Source organism: Genypterus blacodes, unplaced genomic scaffold (assembly GCF_046128005.1).
Source record: "Genypterus blacodes isolate CSIRO-AG114 ecotype Tasmania unplaced genomic scaffold, CSIRO-AGI_Gbla_v1 ptg000055l_1, whole genome shotgun sequence".
NCBI lineage: Eukaryota > Metazoa > Chordata > Actinopteri > Ophidiiformes > Ophidiidae > Genypterus > Genypterus blacodes.
Genome location: NW_027466867.1, coordinates 1,603,382 through 1,627,629, shown reverse-complemented (window position 1 = coordinate 1,627,629; position 24,248 = coordinate 1,603,382). Strand labels below are relative to the sequence as shown.

The 24,248-nt window shown below is 45.5% G+C and overlaps 2 protein-coding genes across 2 annotated transcripts; both read right to left on the bottom strand.

The window, feature by feature from the left end:
- Positions 1-718: 718 nt before the first annotated feature.
- grnb (granulin b) lies at positions 719-8,547 on the bottom strand. The gene is made up of 17 exons (XM_076152018.1): positions 8,276-8,547; positions 8,088-8,175; positions 7,094-7,234; positions 6,856-6,978; positions 6,343-6,456; positions 5,807-5,939; positions 5,556-5,665; positions 5,175-5,304; positions 4,929-5,020; positions 4,594-4,768; positions 4,395-4,492; positions 3,912-4,145; positions 3,588-3,824; positions 3,173-3,436; positions 2,848-3,081; positions 2,189-2,446; positions 719-1,799 (listed from the first exon to the last, which is right to left on the bottom strand). Exons 2-17 carry the CDS (start codon positions 8,088-8,090, stop codon positions 1,647-1,649), a joined length of 2,499 nt encoding a protein of 832 aa, XP_076008133.1. The 5' UTR covers positions 8,091-8,175; positions 8,276-8,547; the 3' UTR covers positions 719-1,646.
- A 1,700-nt stretch (positions 8,548-10,247) lies between these two features.
- On the bottom strand, positions 10,248-16,781 carry fam171a2b (family with sequence similarity 171 member A2b). Its single transcript, XM_076152106.1, has 8 exons — positions 16,543-16,781; positions 14,596-14,823; positions 14,325-14,417; positions 13,916-14,074; positions 13,617-13,796; positions 13,410-13,523; positions 12,980-13,106; positions 10,248-12,781 (listed from the first exon to the last, which is right to left on the bottom strand). Exons 1-8 carry the CDS (start codon positions 16,640-16,642, stop codon positions 11,287-11,289), a joined length of 2,496 nt encoding a protein of 831 aa, XP_076008221.1. The 5' UTR covers positions 16,643-16,781; the 3' UTR covers positions 10,248-11,286.
- Positions 16,782-24,248: the final 7,467 nt, after the last annotated feature.

Below are 24,248 nucleotides of genomic sequence, written 5' to 3'. Positions count from 1 at the left end.
ATAGACGTGGAAATCCTCCGCAGGCCTGCTGGAGCGTCTTCACCTCCCATTCACTCACTCAGATTAACGCTGATAACACATTTGCACCGATGAGGGAGGATGAAAGTTCCAAAAGGTACAGATGAGGTGTGAGATTATGTTTCTGGTGCCTGGATTTGATCGATAATTCAACTTTGAGGGCAAACCGCTTCCTGGCTGCGAATGCGACCAAATACAGAAAAGCCTCACATCGTATCTCTGCTTAAAAACAACAGGGCCTTCTCAAAAGTAACTCTCCCCTAATGATCTCCTCAGCCGTAACAATAGAGCCACACAGGAGAGGAGGATCTGACCTCATTTAGAGCCAGAACCTGAATGTGTAGCCCATTGTTCTCCACTCTAGCAGAGGAGTCAGTTTGTCCCTTTGGCCACCAGAGGGCAGATGAAATGGAAGAAGTCTACCAAGCTGACAGGAAAGAAGAACACAACCCCCACAGCTGTGACTCTTATGGGCCGGCCTACAGGTCTTCCTTTCTTGTATATACTCGGGGTCGTCATAACAACTTTTTTGATGACGAGGGAACTGGAGAGAGGTCGGCGGGGGCGTGGTAAGACGATACACCATGGGGGGGAGGGGGGGGGGGAGGAGTGCGTGGGCTCGTCCCTGGAGATCGTGTGCACATCCTGTCCACCGATAAAACTTTATGGATGACCTCACGGGGGTCGTTTATCACATCAGACCAGGCAGATTCTTTTATTTCATTCACAAGTCCTCAATCGCCTCTGCAACTGAGTGAAAACAAATTAAACACGTCAATATAATCACAGCAGAAAATAATAATAAAAAAAAAAAAAATCTATGAATGAGCTAAATCCATTTTCTAAACAATGGCTATGTGGAGCAAACATGAAAGGTAAATACATACATGTGTCTCATGTTCATCTCATGGGTCTACCTGGAATGAATCGAGTACTTTGGGTAAATGAATCTTCAAAATTCCAAGTACTACTCCTCCGACCTTCAAAAGTGTGAGACAGATTTTCAATCCAGCGTAGAGCTCAACTCTCCAATCCAGACAGGAAGGCAGTGCGGCATACTGACTGAATTCTTTTACTTCATGACATTCAATTGAACCTTGCTCTTACTGGGTTCGTAGAATTCTGGACTGAAGTATCGTTTTTCCACGGATTTGTTCCCTTAACTTCCCAGAAGGTAAATACAGAGTAGAAAAGTGACAATGACTGACTGACCGGCACCTCTGACTGTGAAATACAAGAAGGCACAAACTATTCTTTTATAAGTCAGCCACAGTTCATTTACATTAACCTATAGGAGGAAAAACTAGACTTGGATTGTTTTGGATTGTTTCTTAATCCGTTTTATGAATCGAAAAGAAATTAAATAAAAAAACACAAACATCAAAATCAGCTTGAATTGCAACTTCCCCCTCGAGTGACACGATCAACAACGAGTAAAAGACAAACTGCTTCCTTACTGGGCCACAATACTTCCAATAATCTTCATATCATGCGGTTATAATTGATGGTAAATGTCCCAGGAGCAACAGAAACAGGAAGTGGAGTGAAGAAAAGGAAAAAAATGTTTCCGTGCTATAGATTACCGAGTTATTACTGGACCGGGAGTTGGAGAGGATCAGTGCACCTTGTTATAAGTCCAAGGGGGATCTGGTTTTCCTCTCTGACCCCCCGAAAAAGGAGTCCCAGGTCAAAGGTTGGCTTTGCTGGGTGCAGCCTCCGGCCTGCAGGTCACACGAGTATCCGGCGGGACAGCAGTGCTTGGAGTCGGCACAGCACACCGCCTGCAAAGAGGGGAAATGGGTTACAATGTAGCTTTTGTGTCATCATCTGTTACCATCTGTGTGTTTGCTGTGGTTGATCATTCTCCCTCACAGTCACAGTTTGCTTCAACAGCCTGTCTGTCTTGTTAAAGCTTCACTAAAAACAGACAGTCACTGTCCCATGAACAGGTTGTCCAAACATGCAGCAGGTTTCCATTTGATCTTGGAAAGGCAGATAAGGAAGTTACACAATTGGCTTTGCATCATGTGACACAACTTGCCCTTCACATCATCGACATTCCAGAGGGAGCGAGTCAAAGGAGTTACCCTCGCAAATTGAATTAGCACGGATCTCTTTAACAAACTGCTTGTAAATGATTGAATATTGTCATGTGAAGCGTTGGACGTACGTTGGGCGAGGGGCAGCAGGCCCACTCTGTGGCTGAGGTCTTGCAGCACGTGTCCCTCTTGGAGCAGCGGAACTCCCCCGCCTGGCCACATGGTACGTCCTCGTCCTCTCTGGCTTCCCTCTGCTCGGGCTGGACCACAGTGCTCAGGGGGAGGCTGTGGAGGAACAGGCCGTGGAGCTTCTTCTCACATGTTTCAGTCTGCATGTTGCAGGTGTATCCCTGAGGGCAGCAGTGCTCTAAATCCGCACAGCACACCGCCTGTGTGTGTGTGTGTGTGAGAGAGAAAGAGAGAGAGAGAGAGAGAGAGAGAGAGAGAGTCAGAAACAGAGTAGCCGATATGAGCGTTTAAGGTGAACTCCTAACTTTGCCTGGGTGAAAGCACATTTCCTCTTGTGGTGAAAACAAAGTAAATATCAGGTCACTCAGTCTCAGTTTCCTTGGCAGCCGATCAAGAATTACACACCGACATTTAATCCAATCCATGAGCTCAAGGAAAACCACACACAATAGAGGACAATGGTTGGTATTTAAGGGATTTTCTAGGTTTACAAGTGAACTTCTTAAACTCTTAACCCAGTGTGTGGTATTAGAAAGTAGGATTTGCAACCGATATGAAGGCAAACAACAGGGATAAACCTCCAGCCGGTGATGTGCCGTACCTTAACCAGAGGGCAGCAGCCCCACCCTCCTGTTTCCAGCTTGCAGCAGGTCGCTCCAGACGCACAGCTGGTCTTGTCGTCACATTTGACGTCTGTCACGGTGCCCGGCTCAGTCAGAGCGCTCTGTTTGGTGTACCACGGTATGACGCGGTGGCCCTTTGAACAAGAAGATCGATGGGGGTCGCAGGTGTGACCGCTGGGGCAGCAGTGGTCTCCATCTTTACAACACACTGCCTGAGGACGAGAGGTTCAAACATTCTCAGAAATTCCCACCGAAACACTTCCAACACAGTGTGAAATCCTGATTAGAGACTACACGCTTTACCTCTGGCACCGGGCAGCAGCCCCACCTACGGGCCTTGTTCATGAAGCAGCAGGTGGAGTCCTGGGGGCAGCTGGTGTGGGGGTCACACGTGTTCTTTGCTCCCTGAGATATACTGGCGTCCGTCTGGGTGGGCACCCGGTGCAAAGTAGGAACCTTGTGGACCCAGGGGAGGCTGAGGCTGCCAGGCTTGTCACAGGTCTGCCCGGCCACGTTACACTTGTAGCCTTTGGGGCAGCAGTGCTCAAGATCATCACAGCACACAGCCTGAGGGGAGCAGGAAAGACTCCATGGAATCAAATTCAATGGAAGACTGCAGTGTGGAAGCTACGTGTATTTAAAATGCTCATTGACCACCATGGAAACATTACACATCCCATCCCTGCACTCATTCGCCCGCTCTAAAGGAGACGCTGACCTGAGGTAAGGGACAGCACGCCCACTGGTCAGAGCTGATCTTGCAGCAGGTGGTGCCTCCCGGACACAAGGTTTGCATGTCACATTTCTCATCCTGGCCCTCTGCGGGCAGAGCGGACACCTTTGCCACCCATGGCAGAGACAGCAAGAGGCCTGCCGGGTCATCGCAGGTCTCAGTCTCCAGGTTACAGACTGTGTCATGAGGGCAGCAGTGGAGGTGATCGTCGCAGCACACAGCCTAGGAGCAACACAGAAAACAGATAATGGACACCATACAAGCGCATTACTTCAGAAGTGGGAATGCAGTACTCCAGCTCCACAGTACCTTGTGTAGAGGACAGCAGGCCCAGTCTCCACCGGCGGTCTTGCAGCAGGTGGATTGACCGGGGCACGATATGGACTCGTCACACTTGGTCTTGTTCGGTAGGATGCTGATGACGGGGACTTTGTCCAGCCAGGGCATCACGGCATTTCCCAAGGAATCATCACACGTGGAGGCTTCCAAGTTACAGACGGTACCATGTGGACAGCAGTGTGCGTGGTCCTCGCAACACACTGCCTACGAGCGGGGCGCAAACAGAATGAAGTACAGTTACACAATGCTGAAGAACAAGTACAGGACAAAACATATCCAGAGCATGACTGTAACTGAACAACCATTACACTACAAGACATTAGAGAGGCTATTTGTGGACACTGGAACTGCTCATTGAACAGCTGAAAACATAACAATATGGATTGAGCCATGTGACTGAGGGACTAGTACGACCTGTCTCTCCGTCTCAATCACTTGCTCGTATGTTTGTACCTCTTGGAGGGGACAACAGGCCCATTGTCCCATCAGCGTTGTACAGCAGGTGTAGCCATCGGAGCAGGCTACAGTATCATTGCAGGGCACAGCGTTGCCTGAAAGACAAAACCCAGAAATGATTGCCAATGAACATGTACGCAAATCATGAGTTGATCCTGGACACCTTAACATTTTTGGTGATGTGATTTTTCCCCACCAATGAGATCCATGTTGCTCTGAGCTGCGGTCTGTTTTTCCAGCAGCTGCATTCCAGCATGAGCGACCTTAAAGGCCATGGTCATCTCTCCCCGGGCCGACACACAGGTGTCGTGGGTCAGGTCGCACGTGGTGCCAGCTGGACAGCAGTGGAGTTCGTCCGAGCAGCACACCGCCTGCGGGAAGACCAAAGGTAATGAGCGTCAATTTAACGTTTGAGGTCGCATTCATCTGCTCCAAGCCAGCATCACTTCAGAAATAAGGAAGCTAGGAGACAGGATACTACCCTACGTACTTCTTCTCCTGGTTTGGTTTTAAGATGAACAAGATACTCACATCAGGCATCGGACAGCAGCCATATGTGCCATTAGCCATGTGGCAGCAAGTAGTCTGATCGGGACACGATGACTTCTTGTCTGGACATTGAACTGGCAGGAAGAGAGTGAAACTTCTTGATCAGTGAAACTTCTTGTACATTTATAAGATAAAAGATGTTACTCCAGGCTCATAAAATCAAGTGAGCATACTTCGTACTTCATCTTTGACCAAGCATCTCTTTATAGATACTGTTTATCTGCTTACCATCTTTGGGGAGAGAAGCGATTTTCTTCTGCAATGGGAATTCCGTGTCTCCGGATTTGCAGACGCCACGATCCAGGTCACACATCGTCTTGTCAGGGCAACAGTGCTGATGATCGCTGCAGCACACGGCCTGTTAACGTTTCAAACATCGGGCACAAGCAGAATCATAAATGTTAGTATGACTCTAACAGAAGGAGTCTCTGTTTGAATGAAATATGTGAATTAGCTTAAATAGAGATTTATAAAATGAAGTCCTTCTGCTGAATGAATGAATGAAACATTTTCCAACACTGTGATTATAAATAAACTGTGACCTAAAGCCCCCATCAAACTGGACACAAACGAGAATAACATTACCGTACAGTGGATTTGCTACAGTACCTTTGGGAAGGGGCAGCAGCCATACTCTCCATTGTTCTGCAAACAGCAGGTGTAACTGTCCGGGCAGCTGCTTTTCCCACCAGGGCAAGTCACCGAGCGCACATTAGAATCTGCATGGACACATACACACGGTCAGACTGCAAGACTCCAGTATATATATCAAACAAAGTCAACATTTGGGTGTTCTCCGACACAGAAAATAGATTTTGTTTTGTATGAATCATCACTGCTTATGTTCTCATTCTCCCCACCTTTTCTCTTTCGGGCAGGCACTTTCTCCAGCATGGGAAAGGTCTCCGACGTGGCAGACTGACACTTGGAGTGCAAAAGATCACACTTTGTTCCGTTGGGACAACAGTGGAGCTTATCCTCGCAGCACACCGCCTGTAGAGAGAGGCCGACCATTTGTGCCTATTAACACCTTCTTGAGTAAAGGGCACCGTTTCTTGCACATTAGGGACAAGCGCAAGTACAACTCCAATGCTGACAGCTTAGTGAACCTTAGTTTAGGATTTATTTTTAGTATTAAGATTGATGATGGCTGTATACTTGATTTAATGTTGGGCACCTACAGGCCACCAGATCAACAGAAACATAATGGAGTGAAGAAAATTGAAACAGTTGGATTGTAGATATAAAATCCACATCCAATGGTGACCAGTCGGTCATGCAAAGTGTGTTTTGGTGTGGAGCGCTTTGGGAGATTGTGTCGAGTTGGTGGCTTAAGATGAAACTGCAAAGTGTTTTATCATGTGTGTGCAATGATGTGCAAGCTCACGTGTGCTACCTTGGGTAATGGACAGCAGCCCCAGGAGCTGTCGGGAATCTGACAACAAGTGGTTAAATCCGGACACTCGTACTCCTGATCTGGACAAACGACTGCTTTCACTCCATCCCTGAGCTAGAAACATCACAGCACATGCATACGAATGACCGCAGCACACGGGTTAGGAAAAACATTGAATGGCAAGATCACATGTGTATTTTCTGATGCTACTTTGGTTTTTTTCCTAGTGATAGTATGTTGTGCATTTTTTATGTAGTTTTGACAAAAAATAAATAAAATACCAAAAGTCATGGTCATCATTCAAAAAGAAAAGAAAAATTCCATATTGCCTTGACATTTCTCCAATAGCAAAACTCTTACATTAGCATATAAAATAGCTGTACTCAAGGAAACACTTTCTGGGAAGGTTGATAAGTACCTTACATTACATTTCATATTGGTCTAAGGAGCCCTACAGGAGGATGACACTAAAACTATCTGATCTCAGGTTGTGCAAAGGTAGGAGAGTCTGACCTGTTGGGCAGGAAGTCGCATCACCCAGGGCAGAGAAACTGTTTTATTGAGGCATCTACTGTGCTCCAGATCACACACTGTCCCCTCGTAGCAGCAGTGAAGGTGGTCTGAACAGCACTCAGCCTGGATGAGACATTAGAGAGGACAATGGTTACTAAAGTTTACTCCAACACCAAACAAAAACATGTTGTTTGATCCAGATGTAAAGATGAGACCAGTTGACTCAGTGGTCACTCACGTTTGGTAGGGGGCAGCACCCGTACCCTCCCGAAGGGTTCTTACAGCAGGTGTTTCTCTCTTCACACATGCCACCATCAGGACAGATCAGTGCCGTGCTAAGGCCCAGAAGAGCCACACACAGGATCCCCACCTGCATCATCTGAACACAAACAGGGCAGGGGGTTCACAGCACAGTACCATGATGCAATGTGGTTTTCTGACAATATTAGAAGAAACCACATTGACCTATAGTCAATCAATTGTATCTTATCTTCTTGGTTTCGGCGAGAGGAAATTTTTTGAGACCACAAGATCACAGACGAGGATAACAAAGGAATGTATGCACACAAGATTAACAAACTCTCTGAACTTAGGAAACCCAAACGCTTGCTACAAAGTCTACGGCACCTTTGTGTATGTAAGGCTCAGGCATTTCATACTCTATGCAACATTCTGCCCAAAATCACAATGTATGAAAGTTAAATAGAGTTAAAAATATGTTGTGAGCTATGAGCTGTGACTTAAGTTCCTCCAGCACACACAATCAGCAAAAACCTTTGTTTTGTCGGTACATGGTGATACACTCGACTTGTTAGTAGGTCAGCATGGCGTCTACTTACTTACTTACGATATTGTTTTGACTATTAGGTGACACTAGTTAATAAACATTTTGGAGACATCTGACACTTTTTCAAGAAACCTGCTGGTATGAGTTTGCATCACTGTCCCTTTGTTTGCAGCCATTTTTACCTTTATATTGTGTTAGAAGCTGATTAGAAGAATGTAGCTGATAAGAATAATTGTGACAATGATCAATTTTGTTAAGTGATCTTTGATTATTGCTGTTCCAACAAAGCTACAAACCTCTCAAATGAATACAAAGACAAAAAGACAACTAAATGTTATGCAGCTAAAGAAATGGTGCAAAACCCCTCCAATGCTTAAAATGGCAGCCAGTATATCACATTTAAGCGAATATATATGTTTATATTTGTAGTTGTGGCTCCTCTTACCATTGTGAGCAGACGACTTGACGAAGAGGTAGACGAGAAAATGTCAGTTATTCAAAAGTAGAACAGCAATGCATACTCCTCTGAGAGCCTAAGAGACAAAAGTAAGATTTAATCACTGTTTAACATCGTGGAAAGTGAGCAGAATTCATAAAAAATATCATATCACTGCCGACGAAACATTAACTTACACGTTTCGACTGTAGCTCAAGTTGAGGCTGTGTTGTGTGGAGGAAGCTGATCACAACCCAGTCAAATTAGCTTAGCAGGCTAGGTGGCTAACAGCGATGCTACTAGGTGACATGCTAGTTTTACACGGTCAGTAAACACGGAAAGGGCGATTGTTGCCTCGCAGTTACAGTTTCTCTCCAAAGCATCACACACACGCCGTTTTATGACGCTAACAGTCATTCAGCTGTGCACAGAAAAGTAATATTGCGACACAATGAACCGTCACATGACACACTCTCATGTGACTGTGCACCTTTGAGCCGTCTTTAAAGGCACATTACACAGCAAAACTCAAGTGGACAAGCAAGAAAGTTTCAACATTAAATACAATATAGCTCCAATATCAAGGTGATTCTCCAGTACGATCAGTGGATAATCTATCATGGGATAATATTACTTATGAAGAAATTGATACAAATATTCCATATATTCAATTGTCACAGATATATTATTAATATCTTGAGGAATTCTGCTAAAAAAACAAAAACAAAGTGCCCGATACCACTTGCTTTCTAACAACAACAGAGATTGGTGACAGTTAAACCCCTTTGGCAGACGTAATAATGTGAAAATGCATGTAGACTTTCAATATAAATGATGAAGTCACACAACTGACTTGACTGTGGGAACACATTTATTTGTATTTTGTATCATGTACAGAAAGAATCAATTTACAGTTTACAAACAACTGACCGGGTTTATGAAGCAAATGATTTATCACACAGAATGAAGGCCTACATCTCAATCCCATGACCCTGGTGAGTATCATACTATCAAAAATCCAGCAGAAATAGTTGAGCACGATTGATGCGTCCTCTCGTATCGTTATACTTCATACTTTCTGAAAACGTCTAACGCAACTTCACAAAAAGCCTACATGGTTAACAAAAAAACAAGCCAGGAAATCCACAATTGCACAACTCATAATATCATACGTGTTCCAAACAATACATTTACAGCAGAGGACACAATAGATCAATCAGTAGGACTTCTTCCATGTGCAGTCTTATTCTTCAAACTTTGAATGACATAACATTTCAATTTGTACTGTAGGCTACTGACACAGGCTTATGAACAGCAAGCAAATGGCGAAAAAGACTAACAAGTCAGCGTGACTTTTTGTACAGCATTTGATGATTTCCAAGGGGTGTTTCCTTCAAAATCAGCCTCTCACTCCCCATGACGCACTACTGCAAATTCAAACCTCTGTGAATTTCGTATGCTGAGCCGATGAGGTTGTACGAACCACTTCTTCTAGAAGATTTAGTTGATTTCACAGTTGTCATAGGCAGTGGTGATGCTAGTGCCAGCAGGTGTGTGTTAGTCGGTATGTTATTATTGTAAACATTTACGACCGGAAGTGGATTTTGTTAGAAGTGAATTTAGGGAAAGTCAGTGTATATTGATACAACCAAGTCAATTTGGCAACACATAATGCCTCAGTGCATCATTTGTTAGTGCCAAACGTCCTGGATCATTTCAGAAAAGTTTCATTAAAAACACCCTATTCTACATATTACATGCACATCATATACACATAAAATCTCATATAGTTCAAGTTCATACCATTTACAAGTTTGGTGGAAAAAAGGAGAGATTCAAGAAATCAATCTAAGGACATTATAGCCGTGTACAATTGATGATTTTGTTATCAATTTTGGCAGGCATGCTCCCCAGATGATGTGTGTCATTACCACAATGCAGTGTGCTTATTAGTGCCTGTCAACCTCGACAGGGTAATTTCTGGTGACACTGTATGACTCTTACACTAACTGCATTTTAAAAAGGGACCTGCATGCCTATCACTCAATCCTATGTGAAAGAAGGCACTTACAGGAGAGAAGTGGCCCAGGCCCTGGCTACAAACAACCCTTAGAGATCTCAACAGAATCATAAACAGGTCTTCAAGTAAGTGATGTTTTTGCGGATCCGTATCTCTTTAGACGTATCCGTCTCTTGGCAATGGAGGGTTGTGTCTCGAGGGAACTCCAGAGAACTGTGGGGGCTTTTGGTGCCTTCTGCTTATTTCATACATTCAAATGCATGCAACTTTTCCTACACCAAGTTGTCTTTCAAAATGCTGGGAATCTATTTACACGACAGAAATCACAGAGAAGAAATTCCTGTCAAGCCAAGAAGTCTTAATAACAGGAGAAAGGCAGAAATGCATCATTTTGGCAGAAGTGTAAATCACTACTACAAATCCATGACCTAACGGGAAAGATGACAGTGAGACTTGAACGCGATGCCGAACATTTCAAATAATTACTATCTGAACGGGTAATTACAATACATGAACACAGTTACAGAAGGAAGAGGAAATCAAGTACATCCCTGAATGAGCACAATGCAAGTTGCATGTTGGACTTCATAGCCTGCACTAACCATTCACAGGGGTTCAAAAAGCATTTAACGCTGCCATCCATGACTCTCAAGAAGGTACACATGTTCAGACATCTATGTGGACCTTTTATGTAGAATACAAGTCCAAGGAACCAAACCTAATCCATTCAGCTAAGTACCCATCATCTCTATAAAAATGCCATTCACTTCCCAAATGCTGGACAAACTTCATTACCAAATCATTAGTAAGTGCTTTATTCTTATATTTCGCTCTATAAAATGGCTATTTCCACAGTCAGTAATATGCAATGGCTCAGACATTAGTTCAGTGATGTATGTGACAGGATTCACAATAAACTGGATAGGTTTTAGTCTACCTTACATAGATCGTTGTGGTGAAAATCATGGGTTTAATTGACAGCGAAAAGAACAAAAAGTGCAAAAGCACCTCACCAGAAACACCAAAGTCAAACAACAACCTGATCGTGGACCAGAGAAGCGTGTTTGTGCTTATTGTTATCGATTCTATAGCCTTTGATTTCCACTCTTTTTCAAATAGGATGTGGGCATATTCCCCATTGCAATGATTGTTGCAGGTCCAGGGTTTAGTAAGTGGAGTTCAAGACGCCTACTTCCTGGGGTGGAAGACCATGAGAGGCCTGTCTTCGATCTTCTGCCACGGGCTCTTCTTGTTCTCATCTTTGTCATCTGGATCATCCTCGGGACTGGTCATGGAGTCGCGCCGATTCTCGCTGTTACTGCTGCGGCTGCTGTTCACACGACTGCGCCCCCTTCTGGGGATGGTGGATCCTCGCGAGGACGGCCCTTCATCCAGAAGAGGGGTGAGGGAATTCTCCTCAGGTGACACCGGTCGTCCCTCGCTGCTGCTAGGCTCGCTGTGGTCTGGGTAGGCTAACTTGGAATAATTCTTCCCACCGCTGCTGCCAACACCGTGTCCCTTCCGTCCTCCCGTGCCCCAGCGTTCATCCTTTCCCTTCCGACTGGCCCCTGACTTGCGTTCTTGGGCCTCCATATGTGGTTCAAGGTTGACACCTAGGGAAGCGCTGCTGAGGCCACAGGCAAAGCCGCCGCCGCCACTCAGGTCGTTGCCAGCATCTATGTAGGAATGGCGGACGTGGGCGTTGTTACGTCCATCCAAGGAGATGAACCACGCCCGAGGATGCTGTTTCACACCCAATTCCAGTAGCTTCTTCTCAGTCAGAGCCTGCAGTTCTCCGTTCATCTGGGCCATGGTGGAGTCATTGAAGAGCACAGGGATGGTCACAGGCCCACCAGAGGAGTCAGAGGCCCAACTTGGTTCCTCAGAGTCGTCGCCTTGGGATCCACTTTGCTGCTGTTGCTGTTGTTGCCCCTGTTTCTGGAGGTGGTGATGATGTTGCTGGCCTCCTCCCATCTGTGCACCGTCTTTGTCTTGTTCCTTCTGGTCCTTCCCATCTTTATTAGAAAACTCTGAAGGCAGACGCATGTAGTGGGCCGGAATGACCAGAGTTGGCACCATGCTCCGGTACATGTTCTCCTTCATCTGGTCAATGGAGCTGCAGAAGATGATCTGACCCGGCTGGGTGTTGAGGGAGGTGGGTCTAGCTAGGTTGTCTGCTGCGGCGGCAGAATATTCTGGGGGTTTGTCAGATTGGTTTGGCACATAACCTTGGAATCGAGGTGGAGACGGAGGATCGGAGGCGTATCCTCGATTGTCGTTGGCACTGTGGTGTCTGTGATAGTCAGACTCCTTATTTTCCATGGGGCTGTAGCTTCGGTTGTAGTCTTCATGCAGCAAAGGGTTGTCTAAGTTGTTGGTCTCTGTGGCACGTGTCACCTTCATGGGGAAACTTTCACCCCTCTGAGGACCTGAAGCACTTTTCCCCTTTGAATGTCGCAGCATATGAGCTGGGACATGTTTAGTTAAGTCTTCTCTTGAGCTTTGGTAGTCTCGAGATGGGGACATTTCAGCTTTGCATGTGTCATTAGAGGGTCCTGATTCAGCGTGCCCTCCACAAATAAGATTTAGACGAGACGTGGATGTGCCCTGGTCTCTTTTGGCGCCATTCAAATTGGAGGTGTGGGGTTTCCCTTGCTGGCGGCGGGGTTTCAAACACTTCCTCCTGAAAAGTAAAAAGAAAGAGGGTCAGAAAATAGAAAAGACAATCATCTATTCAGTGATTCAGCAGGAATCATGCATCACTGAAAGAACCCACATTGACCTAGATTTATTAATTTTGTTATTGCAAAATCAAATAATCTTGCTGTTATTGCTGTTAATAGAAGCTCAATACTGAGACCTGCGCCTACGCTCCCCACACCTGCAGTAGTAGAGCAGCACACAGAGCAGGATTAGCACCAGCAGGGCCAATGAACCCAGGATGGAGAGCAGGAACAGGGTGTGATAGGTGGTGATGTCCCTAAAGCCCGGGTGAGACAGACCCATGCCTGCAAGACATATCAAGACAAAGTTCAACATGAAACACAGATTTTAATGAGATTTAACTTGGTACATGGGAAAACTTTGCATATTTGAGAAGCTACTGCATTCTTTATATTATTATAGATAAATGCTAACTCTCCAACAACCCCTGGGCTTCTGCACCAAGGAGGAATTAGAGTTTGAATTCAGTTTGCTAAGGGACATAGCCTACAGGGACATCTGCTGGCCCAGCAGCAACACTGAACACTTGAGAGAAACACTACACTACACGACACGACAGCAGCGGGTTACAGGATGAGTGACAGTACCTGAAGAAGAAGGGAAGGCGGCCAACCAATAACCCATCTGAGGAACCACAACATTCCAGATGAACATGGTGCCCTCTTTTTTGATGTACCCTGTCCCATTCCGGACCCACAGTCCTGGAGAAAAGCACATTACAGTATTAGTATTTCATGCAGCATTATTGGAAGGACTGGATGGCAAAATACTATATGTGTATATGACTCTGGTACCTGTCTTTGGTTGGTAAAGCCAGGTGGGTACACTGGTGGCAATCCTGTTGCGGGTGTCAGTGGGGAGGGGCACAGAGACGTGGATTGGATCAGAAACCTGGATCGAGTTCCCATCTTTGTCATAGAGCTGAACACTGACGACAGCCAATGCAGTCAGGTCTGTCCACCCAGTTTCTACACCTAAACACAAACAAGTAATAGCTCTCAGTTGCAGGCCCCACATCTTTCCATGGAATGAGCCAGCACTTGCACAATGCTAAGTCAGTCACACTAGGAAAACACTTGTGACTTCCTCTGACCAGAGCTGTTGGTCTCCTGGCCCAGCAGGTAGGGGAAACCTCCTATTTCATCCTGGCTCCTGGCTGTGGTCAACACAGCAGACAGAGCTGTGTAGTTGGAGGTGGTTGACAGCTGAAGGGATTTCCTCTGAAGCTGCACCAGGGGCTGGTTACGAGCGCCTGCAACACAAATAAAGACAAAAGCAGTCTTAGATTCCCATTAAATAATCCATTTTAATACAGTTTGGCATTAGTATACTTTGACTGAGGTCTATTTGTAATCGAAACTGTTATAAAAATTCTCTGCTGCAGTGGTTGCCATGGTGATAGCAGCAGCAAATACTACAAGGTCATCTTAAATGTTAAACTGCGGAATCGATGCTGGAAGCGCTACGACATATTTGCATAGCAGTGAGGTAATTTGTCATACCTGGTGATCCAGAAAGGACCTGAAGGACATCGTCGTACAGAATGAGTGTGCCCGGCCTCTGGACTAGAAGGTACAGGCTGACCGACGCATACACTAGAAGAGGAGAGACACCATGGTTACCAAGGAAGGATTCAGAGGCGTGGCAACAACAATCCTGATATGAGACGCCAATACGTAGTGGTCTGACCCAGCAGCAGGAGGTGAGTCATCAGAGAAAGAACGTGAAGTCATGCTGACTAAGACCGCTTCCTCTCCCAGCACTGTGACTTACGGGGAATGCGGCTGGAGTGCCAGGGCACCGAATTGGTGACGTAGTCATGTTTGGAGGCTGCGATGATGACCCACGTTCCTGTCCGGTACAGGAAGCTGACCCTCAGCACGCCATCGCCGTCTGCCTTACCGGAAGCCAAGATGGTTTGATTCCCATGGACTTCCACCTGAGCGTCCGCCAAAGGTGAAAGGTCGCTGTTGTCGAAGATCTGGACTTTAACTTGCACCTCTGTAACAACGTAGCAGAGAATACTCGCAAATGTTTGTCCCTTGGTTTAATGTATTACCTGGATTTGCATTTTCTTAATTTGTAGATAAATATACAATAAGTCATGTAGATTTCTGGCTTCCTTGCAAGTGATTAAAATCCATCAAATGCAGAGCTGTATGCAACACCGTGTGTGTATGGTCTAATTACAGTATTAGGCCAGTAATTACACCAGAGAACAGCTCAATTTATCAAGTCAACCTTGGCTCTCTTTCAAGTGCTGCATCATTAAGCAACTGTGCACTGATTTATTCCAAAAAAGACCCACAAAGTAAGAAGACAATAGCAGAATAGACTCAAATCTTTCACACTCATTGGATGCAGTGCGGTCACCAGGGACCCACCCATCATGAATACACAGCACGGCTATGTTTGCTCTTTCATCTTTAGGCCTTTGGTTTGTTTTCTCGTCTTGCTTGTTGGACAGCACGGATATGGGTCACGCTGGGGAGGTTTCCATGGATACACAGTGACTCTCTTAAGGCTTGTTGTGCTTCCTAACACGGCACAATCCACAGAGTGCTATAAATTCATTCCTACTACAGCCATTTAGAGACAAATCATCAGAATCTCTAATGGTGTGTTTAGCTGTGTGTGTGTGTGTGTGTGTGTGTGTGCGTGCGTGTCTGGGGAGTATATACAAATGCTATCAGCCATTACTGTAATTGGTTCTATAAAGGTTTGCTTGTGTGTGTGTGTGTGTGTGAGTGTGGAGAGGATTTCCTCAATCCAGCCTCCACACTTGAAACTGCTTGAACAGGCTCCATTGACAGAATACTGAGTGGCACAGTGTCACATCAAGAGTGTGGGAATCTGACTGGAGGAGCCTGAATGTGTTCACTGGGCAGAAACACTCACTGGGACCCATTTAGACCTCCACATCGATAGCGTGTAACACCGCTTAGGCGTGTCGGACTGGCGTGTTATCATAATTTTTCATCCTTTATCCGATATAGTATGAGGATTTAGCCTTTTTTCTCATCACATGCACAGTTTAACCACTAAACATCAGACTGGAGATTTAAAAACTGTAGATTTGACGGATATTTGATGTTTGGTGATTTAAATTCATGCTTAACCCTGACTCAATACATCAACTTGACATTATTTCATGTTTTACTACACATACAGTGACTTCAGCTGAAGCGTACTCTACTTGTGCTTCACATAATAGAATGTAATAGCAGGATGTCCTTCATCCCGCATAGCTTCAGTAATATAAACACTGGAGCATTCGGTAATGCACATGCTCTCGGGCCTGTCTGTTGGCTCACACACATACACACATACACACACACATACACACACATCTCTGGCCTTCATGGCAGCGATTCGGGCCCTTACTGGTTTAGTATGCTGCGTTCACGGTATCAGCACAAAGGCTTTCACACCGTGTCCGTGTCATGTGCTGCAGTCTGCGGGTACAAACCACAGCAGACCCTCGCGTGGCCCTGGCAGTAAACAACCCCCCGTGGATATCAAATGATTGTTTCCCATAAAATGACCATCAAAACCAACAGATTACGCCTTTTATTCACCCCCCTTTTCAGAATCTAATCCACGCGTGTTTTTTTAGGGCGAGAATCGGGCGCTTTTGTCGACAAAAGCCATAAAAAAAACGATCAACCACTCCCATCTCGTCATTGTGCTGCTGCTGCATCCCCGTATGGCGGAGCTTACCGAACGCTCCCTGGTCTGGAAGAGATTTGCCGAGCGCCTCCCAAACCGCGCACACGGAGGCGAAGAGGAGCAAACGGGGGATGATGAAGCTGGCCGGCATCCTTGCGACTACATCTTCTACTCCCACATCGGCGGCCGTGTGTCCGAGTGTGTCCCCGGCTGCGGACCCGCACGCATCTTCGGGAATGGAGCCGAGATGCTGCCTGCTGCCTGCCTGCCGTCTGTGGGCTTCGCCTTGTTTTTATTGTCTCGGGCTTGGGAAGGAAAGTGTGTTAGATTTCCCTCTGCTGATCTCCCGTGGAATAGCTGCCCTTTTTTTGTTCACACACACACACACACACACACACACACACACACACACACACACACACACACACACACACACACACACACACATTAGGGTGACCATTTCCATAACACTAAAAAGGAGGACATTATGCGGTATATCAATAAATTACCATGGTGTACATAGGACTCTGGTATACTCTCATTTACAATACAATTTTGTGTGGTTTGAAGATGTTTGTGTAGCTGAATAGGAAAAAATATTAATGAAAAGTCAAAAAGTGTTTGTTCACAGTATTTGAATTTGTTCAATACATTGAGGTGTTCAAAAACTGAGCACTGAGATGAATCTTTTGTGCCACAAAGCATAACATGTGTGGACTCAAATGTAGAAAACAAATAACAGGTAACATATATAATAATAAAAAAAAGCTTTTTTGAAAAGCATAAATAACCTTTTATGTTAACAACAAAGGAGATTGTAAAGAAAACAACATTTACATTCAACTGCTCAAAAAGTATAGCATTTCTAAAGTGCTTCAGTCATTTGGGGACAGGGCCGAACAGGGCATTGAAAAGCCGGACTGTCCGGCCACCCTAACACACATACACAGTTTGTGTTTGGAGGAAACAATATTCAACACATCAGAAGATCTCAACACACACTTTTAGAATGGAATTTCAGAGAAATAATAAAACATATAAACATATACATAAACATAAACATATAAACAACTTTTTTTACACACACACACGCACACATTTACACGCACGCACACACACACACAGACACACACACACACACACACACACACACACACACACACACACACACACACACACCGTGGAAGTGAATTATTTCTCCCAGTGTGGCCCTGTAATTGTGTTCAATAAGAGCTTTGCATTGAAAGCAGATGCTTGTCAGTCAGATTGATCAATAGCAGCTATGAGAGGAGTGAATATTACTTTTGTTGTCATGCAATTTATGATTTATGATACCACAAACAAGAAAACAGGACCTTAGTATTGAGTATGATTCTGCACAGAGTGAGTTTAATGTTTTCTCTAAGACAAAGATACTTCCTCACATTGATCACAAGCTTACAAAACGCACAAATCTTCTGTATATTCTATCACGATTTAAAGACTTTGAGGACTTGTGGATTGTGTCGGATTCATCTTATTTTCCTGTTTTATTCTCTTTTGTCTCTTTGTAATTGATGTCTTGCCGCCTATGGCACCTGGGAATATCTCTTTGAACTTTGAATTGCTTGTCCCAAGGGGTTCTTCCTCTTTTCCCCCTCGTCCTCTCAGAGAGCATCAGGCTGAGCTGGGAACCCGTCGCCCTTTGAGACGCTGTATGTTAAACTGGGCTCAACAAATAAACTGGAATGAAGCATAAACGTGTTGCGTAGTGCTGCAGTCACTCTCATAATACGCTCAGAATGTCCAGAGGAGTAAAGGATTCAAACATAAATCTATACATGTAACTCACTCAAAAGTTGTCTTGGTGCTTCAAATTCATCCCGAGTAAAACTTTATATTAGAAATCTGATCTATTTAATGAGTTTAAGCATCATACTGAGAGAAAACAGCATCTGGCTCATTATTAAAACTGCCACTCCCACTTACAGCAATAAAGATAAAGGTTTGAGTCTCCTTCGAATGAAATCCTATCAGGTCGAGTTAATGATGCGTGCACCAAACTGTACACGGCGTTCCTCAGTATGAAAGCTGTGTTATCCTATCATATCAAACATGAGGTTTGGAGAAGTCCCAATCAGTGTGGGGTAGGAATTTCGAAACTCCCTGGTTGGAAACTAAGCGATCCTGCTGGAGGCCTTTCACATGATTATCATTTTATGTTACGGAACACTGCAACAGACCAAATGATTGTAACTTGTGATGTATTAAACAGTTGTAAACAAATTATGTCTCTGGCTGCTGGAAGGCTCACACGGGTCAAATGCCCTGGGAGTGAAGCATTTCCCTCGCGGTGTTACTGTAACTACGTTCACATGCAGAATAAGAGCTCCGTGCATCAAAAGCAGATGCTCGTTACACTAAAAGGCTTTGTTCAGAATGTTTATTTATAGAAAGGAGAATTGATAGCACGGCTACAAGATGTATCTGTTTAGAAACAGGATGCAGGAGGTTTAATAATGAGACTGAACAGCAGCTAAAAGTGGACATTTCTCCCTATCTTATGGTCCTGAAGCCTGAAGATGTTACGCTGAACTTCATGTTGACCGTTTGAGCTTTTGTTTCGGCCTCATTTCATGCAAACTCAGTTATTATTTGAGCAGGGTCAGGATTTCTGGCAAGTTCAGGGAACGCAACAATCTCCTTTCAGATCGAATCAATGTTGTGAGGAGTAAAGGTCCATCTGCGGTCATGTGTGTGTGTGTGTGTGTGTCTCTGATTCCCACGTGTGCAAGAAACATACTGGACACAAGGTTGATACAGGGAGTAATGAGTAAGAAATTAGAGAAATATCAACAACAAACACAAGCAATATGTAAGCTGAACGTGTGTCTGTGTGTGTGTCTGTGTGTGTGTGTGTGTGTGTGCATGCGTGCGCACGTGTGTGTGTGTGCGCGCACGTGTGTGTGTGTGTGTGTGTGTATACATGCTCTGAGTCGTCTGTCCGTTTCTATCAAATCATTTCAATCTGTCACCCAGCAAAACAAATCATCGGGAATTTTCCAAGGACAATACAAACACCAGAACATCCACGCTCAGTTTCAGACCCCTATATCACATCAGAAATGGACAAATTTGACATTTTAATGAGATTTTTATGACATAACATGGCAATCTGAGCACAGGAACAGAAGGGTGGACACACAGCGTTGCACTGTATGCTACAAAGAGCAAATGGAGCAAAAGGTTCCAAGTTTCAAACGGAGGACCGTCTGCTCCCGCCGCCCGGCAGTGATGGAGAGGTCAAGCGTGGGGCAGCGACCAGGCGATGTCAAAACGGTCCCTGCACGCTGGTAAATCACAGAGGCAATCTTGATCGAATGGATTCGTTTTGCACGGGTTCCTGTCTTGCGGCAATCTCTTTCATCCCTTTACATCTGGTCTTCGCTCTCACAGACAAAGCGAGTTCTTGGCACAGAACGTTTATAGGGCACAAAGGCATCTATGGCTGTTATGGTACATCTCTTTTCTATTCCTCTTCCTCCTCTTCTTCCTCTGCTATTTCTATACCTGACTCTGAGACTGACCCAAAACTGAAGTGAAAGTTTCCATCTCCTCTCCCTTTTTCCCTCCTGCTGATTTAATAGCGTTTGTAAAAAATTAGAGCAGCCATTTGTCCTTCGACGCTCCCGGGCAACTGAATGAATTGTTAATGTAAAGATTTAACAGTGGCGTGTCGCGGTACAGTTGGAGAGTTAGATCGTTCCCGTGTACCAGATGGCAATGGGGGGAGCAGGGGTGGAGATGTATCACACACACTCTACTCATGTTTTACATATTACACTGGCAGCATGACAACACTGTTTACTATCTCCCCCTCTTGAATGGAGAGGAATCCACCAGCAGGGGGCGCAGGAGAGCTTGCAAGAAAAAGGGTTTCCAGCTGATAGTGACCTTTGCCACAGTGTGCTTGTCTGGATAATTGTGTGCACTTGTTGTCTTCATGTCATCATTAAACCCCCCCTGGTTGGTGTGTGTGAGCTTTATTCGTCTATATTCAGCTTCTGTGTGTGTTAGGGTTGATTTCAGATCCCCGCTGTGCATGATACACACCTACTGTAAGCATGCGGTCGTGCTGGGTATTGATCTATTCCTCTGATCAGACAAATTGATCCGGTTTTGACTCTGAAAAAATCAATACTTTCTGATTGCAGCGCCTGATCACAGGTTTATGAGTCAAACATAAAGAGACCAGCGATGTTAAGTAGTAGAAATTAAATATGTATCATTATTGCACATTTGTTACAATTACTCATACTTTGTTTTATCCAACCAATACTTACTTTTGTTCTTTCCTACGTCTTTCTTTGCATAATGATGATGAAACCAAGTCAACACAATAAAGAATTCTTAAACAAAAAGAGCCCCGACTCTCTCCCTCTCTCTCACACACACACACACACACACACACACACACACACACACACACATACACAGTCTCTCCCTCTCTCTAGAGTTTATTGATCTTTTTGACACTGTGAATGTTTCAGTGCAGCAGTTTTATATTAGATATTGCAGTGCTGCATAACGCGTAGAGTCAGTATAATACCAATGCACAAGAGCGACACACACACACACACACCCACGCAATGCAATCAGAACACTTGCTGGGTTTTGAATCCCGAGCTTTGTTAAAGTGGTGCCATTGTGTCATTTCCGCTGTCACTCTGGGACCCAAACTGAGGCTCCAGGTGCAGAGCAGCACAAAGCTCCAGCGTTGCCGTTCTGAGAACAATTCTGTCCGACTGACATTTACGCGGTGGCAACAACCCCCAGTGTGTGTATGCGTGATAATTAAGACGCGTACGCCACCCAGCCTTTTCACATCTCCTTCAGTCTCTTGCCGGCACCTGCTGGGCAGCTTTATTTTTAGCTCCTTTGGTCCTTTGATTAAAATATGGCTCCGGCGTCGACCTTCACACCTGCCACAGCTCTGTCAGGTCCACTGGAACACAACCGCTTGATAGATAAACTGCTGCCCACCGGAACCAATGAGCAGCCGTAATCAATTCTCCACCAAACTGGGCCACAGACTACACTCGTCCCTCCACGCAGCATGTGTGTGTGTGTGTGTGTGTGTGAGGCAATCAATCGTCTTTTCTGAACATGATAACCAGCAGCAGACGGATGAATACACGGACGCACACATGTAGGAAGAGTTATCGATACACGAGGGGCGGATGAAGAAAGGAGTGCGTCGCGGCTGGAGATGGTTCAAGGAGACGGCGTGTCTTTGTCCATTGCCTGGTGACTTCATTACCGTAATGGATGAACGCCAGGCAGGATCACGCGTTGGGTGTCCAAATAAATTAAGAAAGCAATCACTTCAGTCAGGGGCCGCAGGCGCAGAGCCTTCCTCTTCCTCCGCTGTGCATTTACATGTATTTGTTTATGTAGATTTAGAGTCGAGGAGAGCTCCAGATTAATGATCTCCCTTTGAATTTTGATGGAACCCACTGGAGTTCGCCGTCGTCGACTCCACTTAATTTCCCCTCGCACGGACGAGGCGATCACGACATTCCTACGCACATTCCGACGACAATCTCATCCGTGTTTTGATTGTTGTCCAACATGACCGCTGCACTTCCAGAAAAATTATAGAAGCTTAAAACAACATCACTGCACAAAATTGACAATATCTCAAAGGAAAGACTATTTACTGCCACATTCTTAGTAATCCGCCGAGCTAACGAGGCCTGTGATTGACCTCTTATCTTACAAAGGTCAGCGGGCCGTATCAACACAGACCCCCGGGCTTCATTAGCATGCACGGGGCCCTGTCATGTTCGGGAAAGGCGCTACTACATCCAACCCTGTCATAAAATCAATACACCATCCTCCGAAGGTTTCGCCAATAACTCACATTGGCTCTGTCACAAACGCTGTTCAAGGACTGGAGATTGTTTACCGCGTGAAATATCTCTTTTGCGTCGGGCGTTGGAGAGCGAGCGGGTCGAGGCGAGGCGATAGGTGTGCACCGTGCTTACTCAGCAACATCAGCAGAGCCCGGCCGATCGTTCCTCTTCTCTGGCACGCCGTCTTCGTCTCTGTATACACACACACACACACACACACACGCACAAACATCCCGTCGAGAGTGTGTCCTTTTCGGCTTGGTTTTGTTTGTTATTGTTGGAAGGTCTCTGAAAGTGCAGCTCTGGATGTGCCAAGAAAGACTCGCAGATGTGGCAAGAGAAAGCACAACAAGAATCAGCACGATCACACATGCATCAGCACATAAACACACACTCCGCCGTGCTCTCACACACTCGCAAACGCTGATGAAGTGTGAGGCTGTTATGCTTTTTCTAGGTCACCGTCTTGCTTAGTGACTTGACAAGCTTTCTTACCTGGAACATCTTAAATTAGCTGGAATAATTGGATGACTCAATGTTTGATTTATGGAATGAATATGAATTTGCCTCCAGAGCTTTGTTATTTGTTACGGATGCACTTGATCAAGACTTTGGGGTTGAAATCATGTCGCTACAACAGAGCGCTCACATGGATCTCTTCAGGGGTTATGGGTGATGATTACATGCATATAAGGGTTAACAGTGTAAACCCCTATATGCTGTGAGTGCACGCTTTATCACAGCGATCTCGCTTGACCCGTAGCACGGCCCCGGACTCACAAAGCCCACCAGGATTTGATGTCATGGAGATATGGCGGTATGCATCATGTTTTCAAAGCTGGGATGCATCGCGCCTAGAATGAAATGAAATTGAGTTCCAGATTAGATGGAGGAAAAGGAGGAGGAGGAGGAGGAGGACGAGGGATGAGCCTGAGGTCGACACGGCGGTGACCTCTTTCAAACGCAGGATCCAGAGGAGGGATTAGAAAGGAAAGGGCTGTCTTACACAACCGGCAGGAGCGGCACGAAGGTGGCAGAGCGGCAACAACGTCTCCAGGAACGCCAAAGCAAATTGCACTCACGGCCCCTTTTGACTCCGTCCAGGTTGATCAATATGGCAGATTTAAGCTCCTTCATGTTGGTCTCACAGGCAGGTGTGCAGGAAAAGGATGCACCCTCGCAACAACAACAGTGCAGTGTGTCACTACAGTGTGTAAGGAGACAGTTTGTCTTTAACAAAAGGGTTTTTTTGGAACGCTGTCGCCACCATGATGACACTTAGTGCCCTGGGAGGTGGGGAAGGACAGAGGCCGGTCGGCGGGGAGCTCTGTCACCTTGGATCAAAGCGTGTGTGAGTAATGCTGCTGTACACATCGGCGTGTCTGAGGAGAGGTTTAGCTGTGCGCACAAAGCATTCTGAGGATATGAGAAAGCTGCCATGCTGTCCTGCTGCATGTGGGCAAAGTGATATGAGTGATGGACACAGAGGGGGGGTGGAGGGGAGAGGGGGGAAGGGCGGAGGTGGAAGACATATCAGGATTGAAACCAGTAGAGACAGAAGGACCTCAGGGATGTAGGTCTCAAATCGGTGGCAGGGGAGGGGAAACAATGCAATTACACGCAATTAGGTTTTGTCTATGAAAGCACTAAAATGCATTTTAAAACTTTGTCTGCATTGTTCAGCAGAGCGTCCCCGGGGAGAACTGTAACTTCATTGACATCTACGGAACCATCTGTCCCTCTTTTTTAGCTGTAAGCCAAATCTGTTAACTCAGGTTTTGGCACTAATTCAGCAGAAAATGGGGGCACACGTTAAAAGGGTTTGCGGTCCTGGACTCTCAGCAGTAAAAGCTTCTCTGCCCG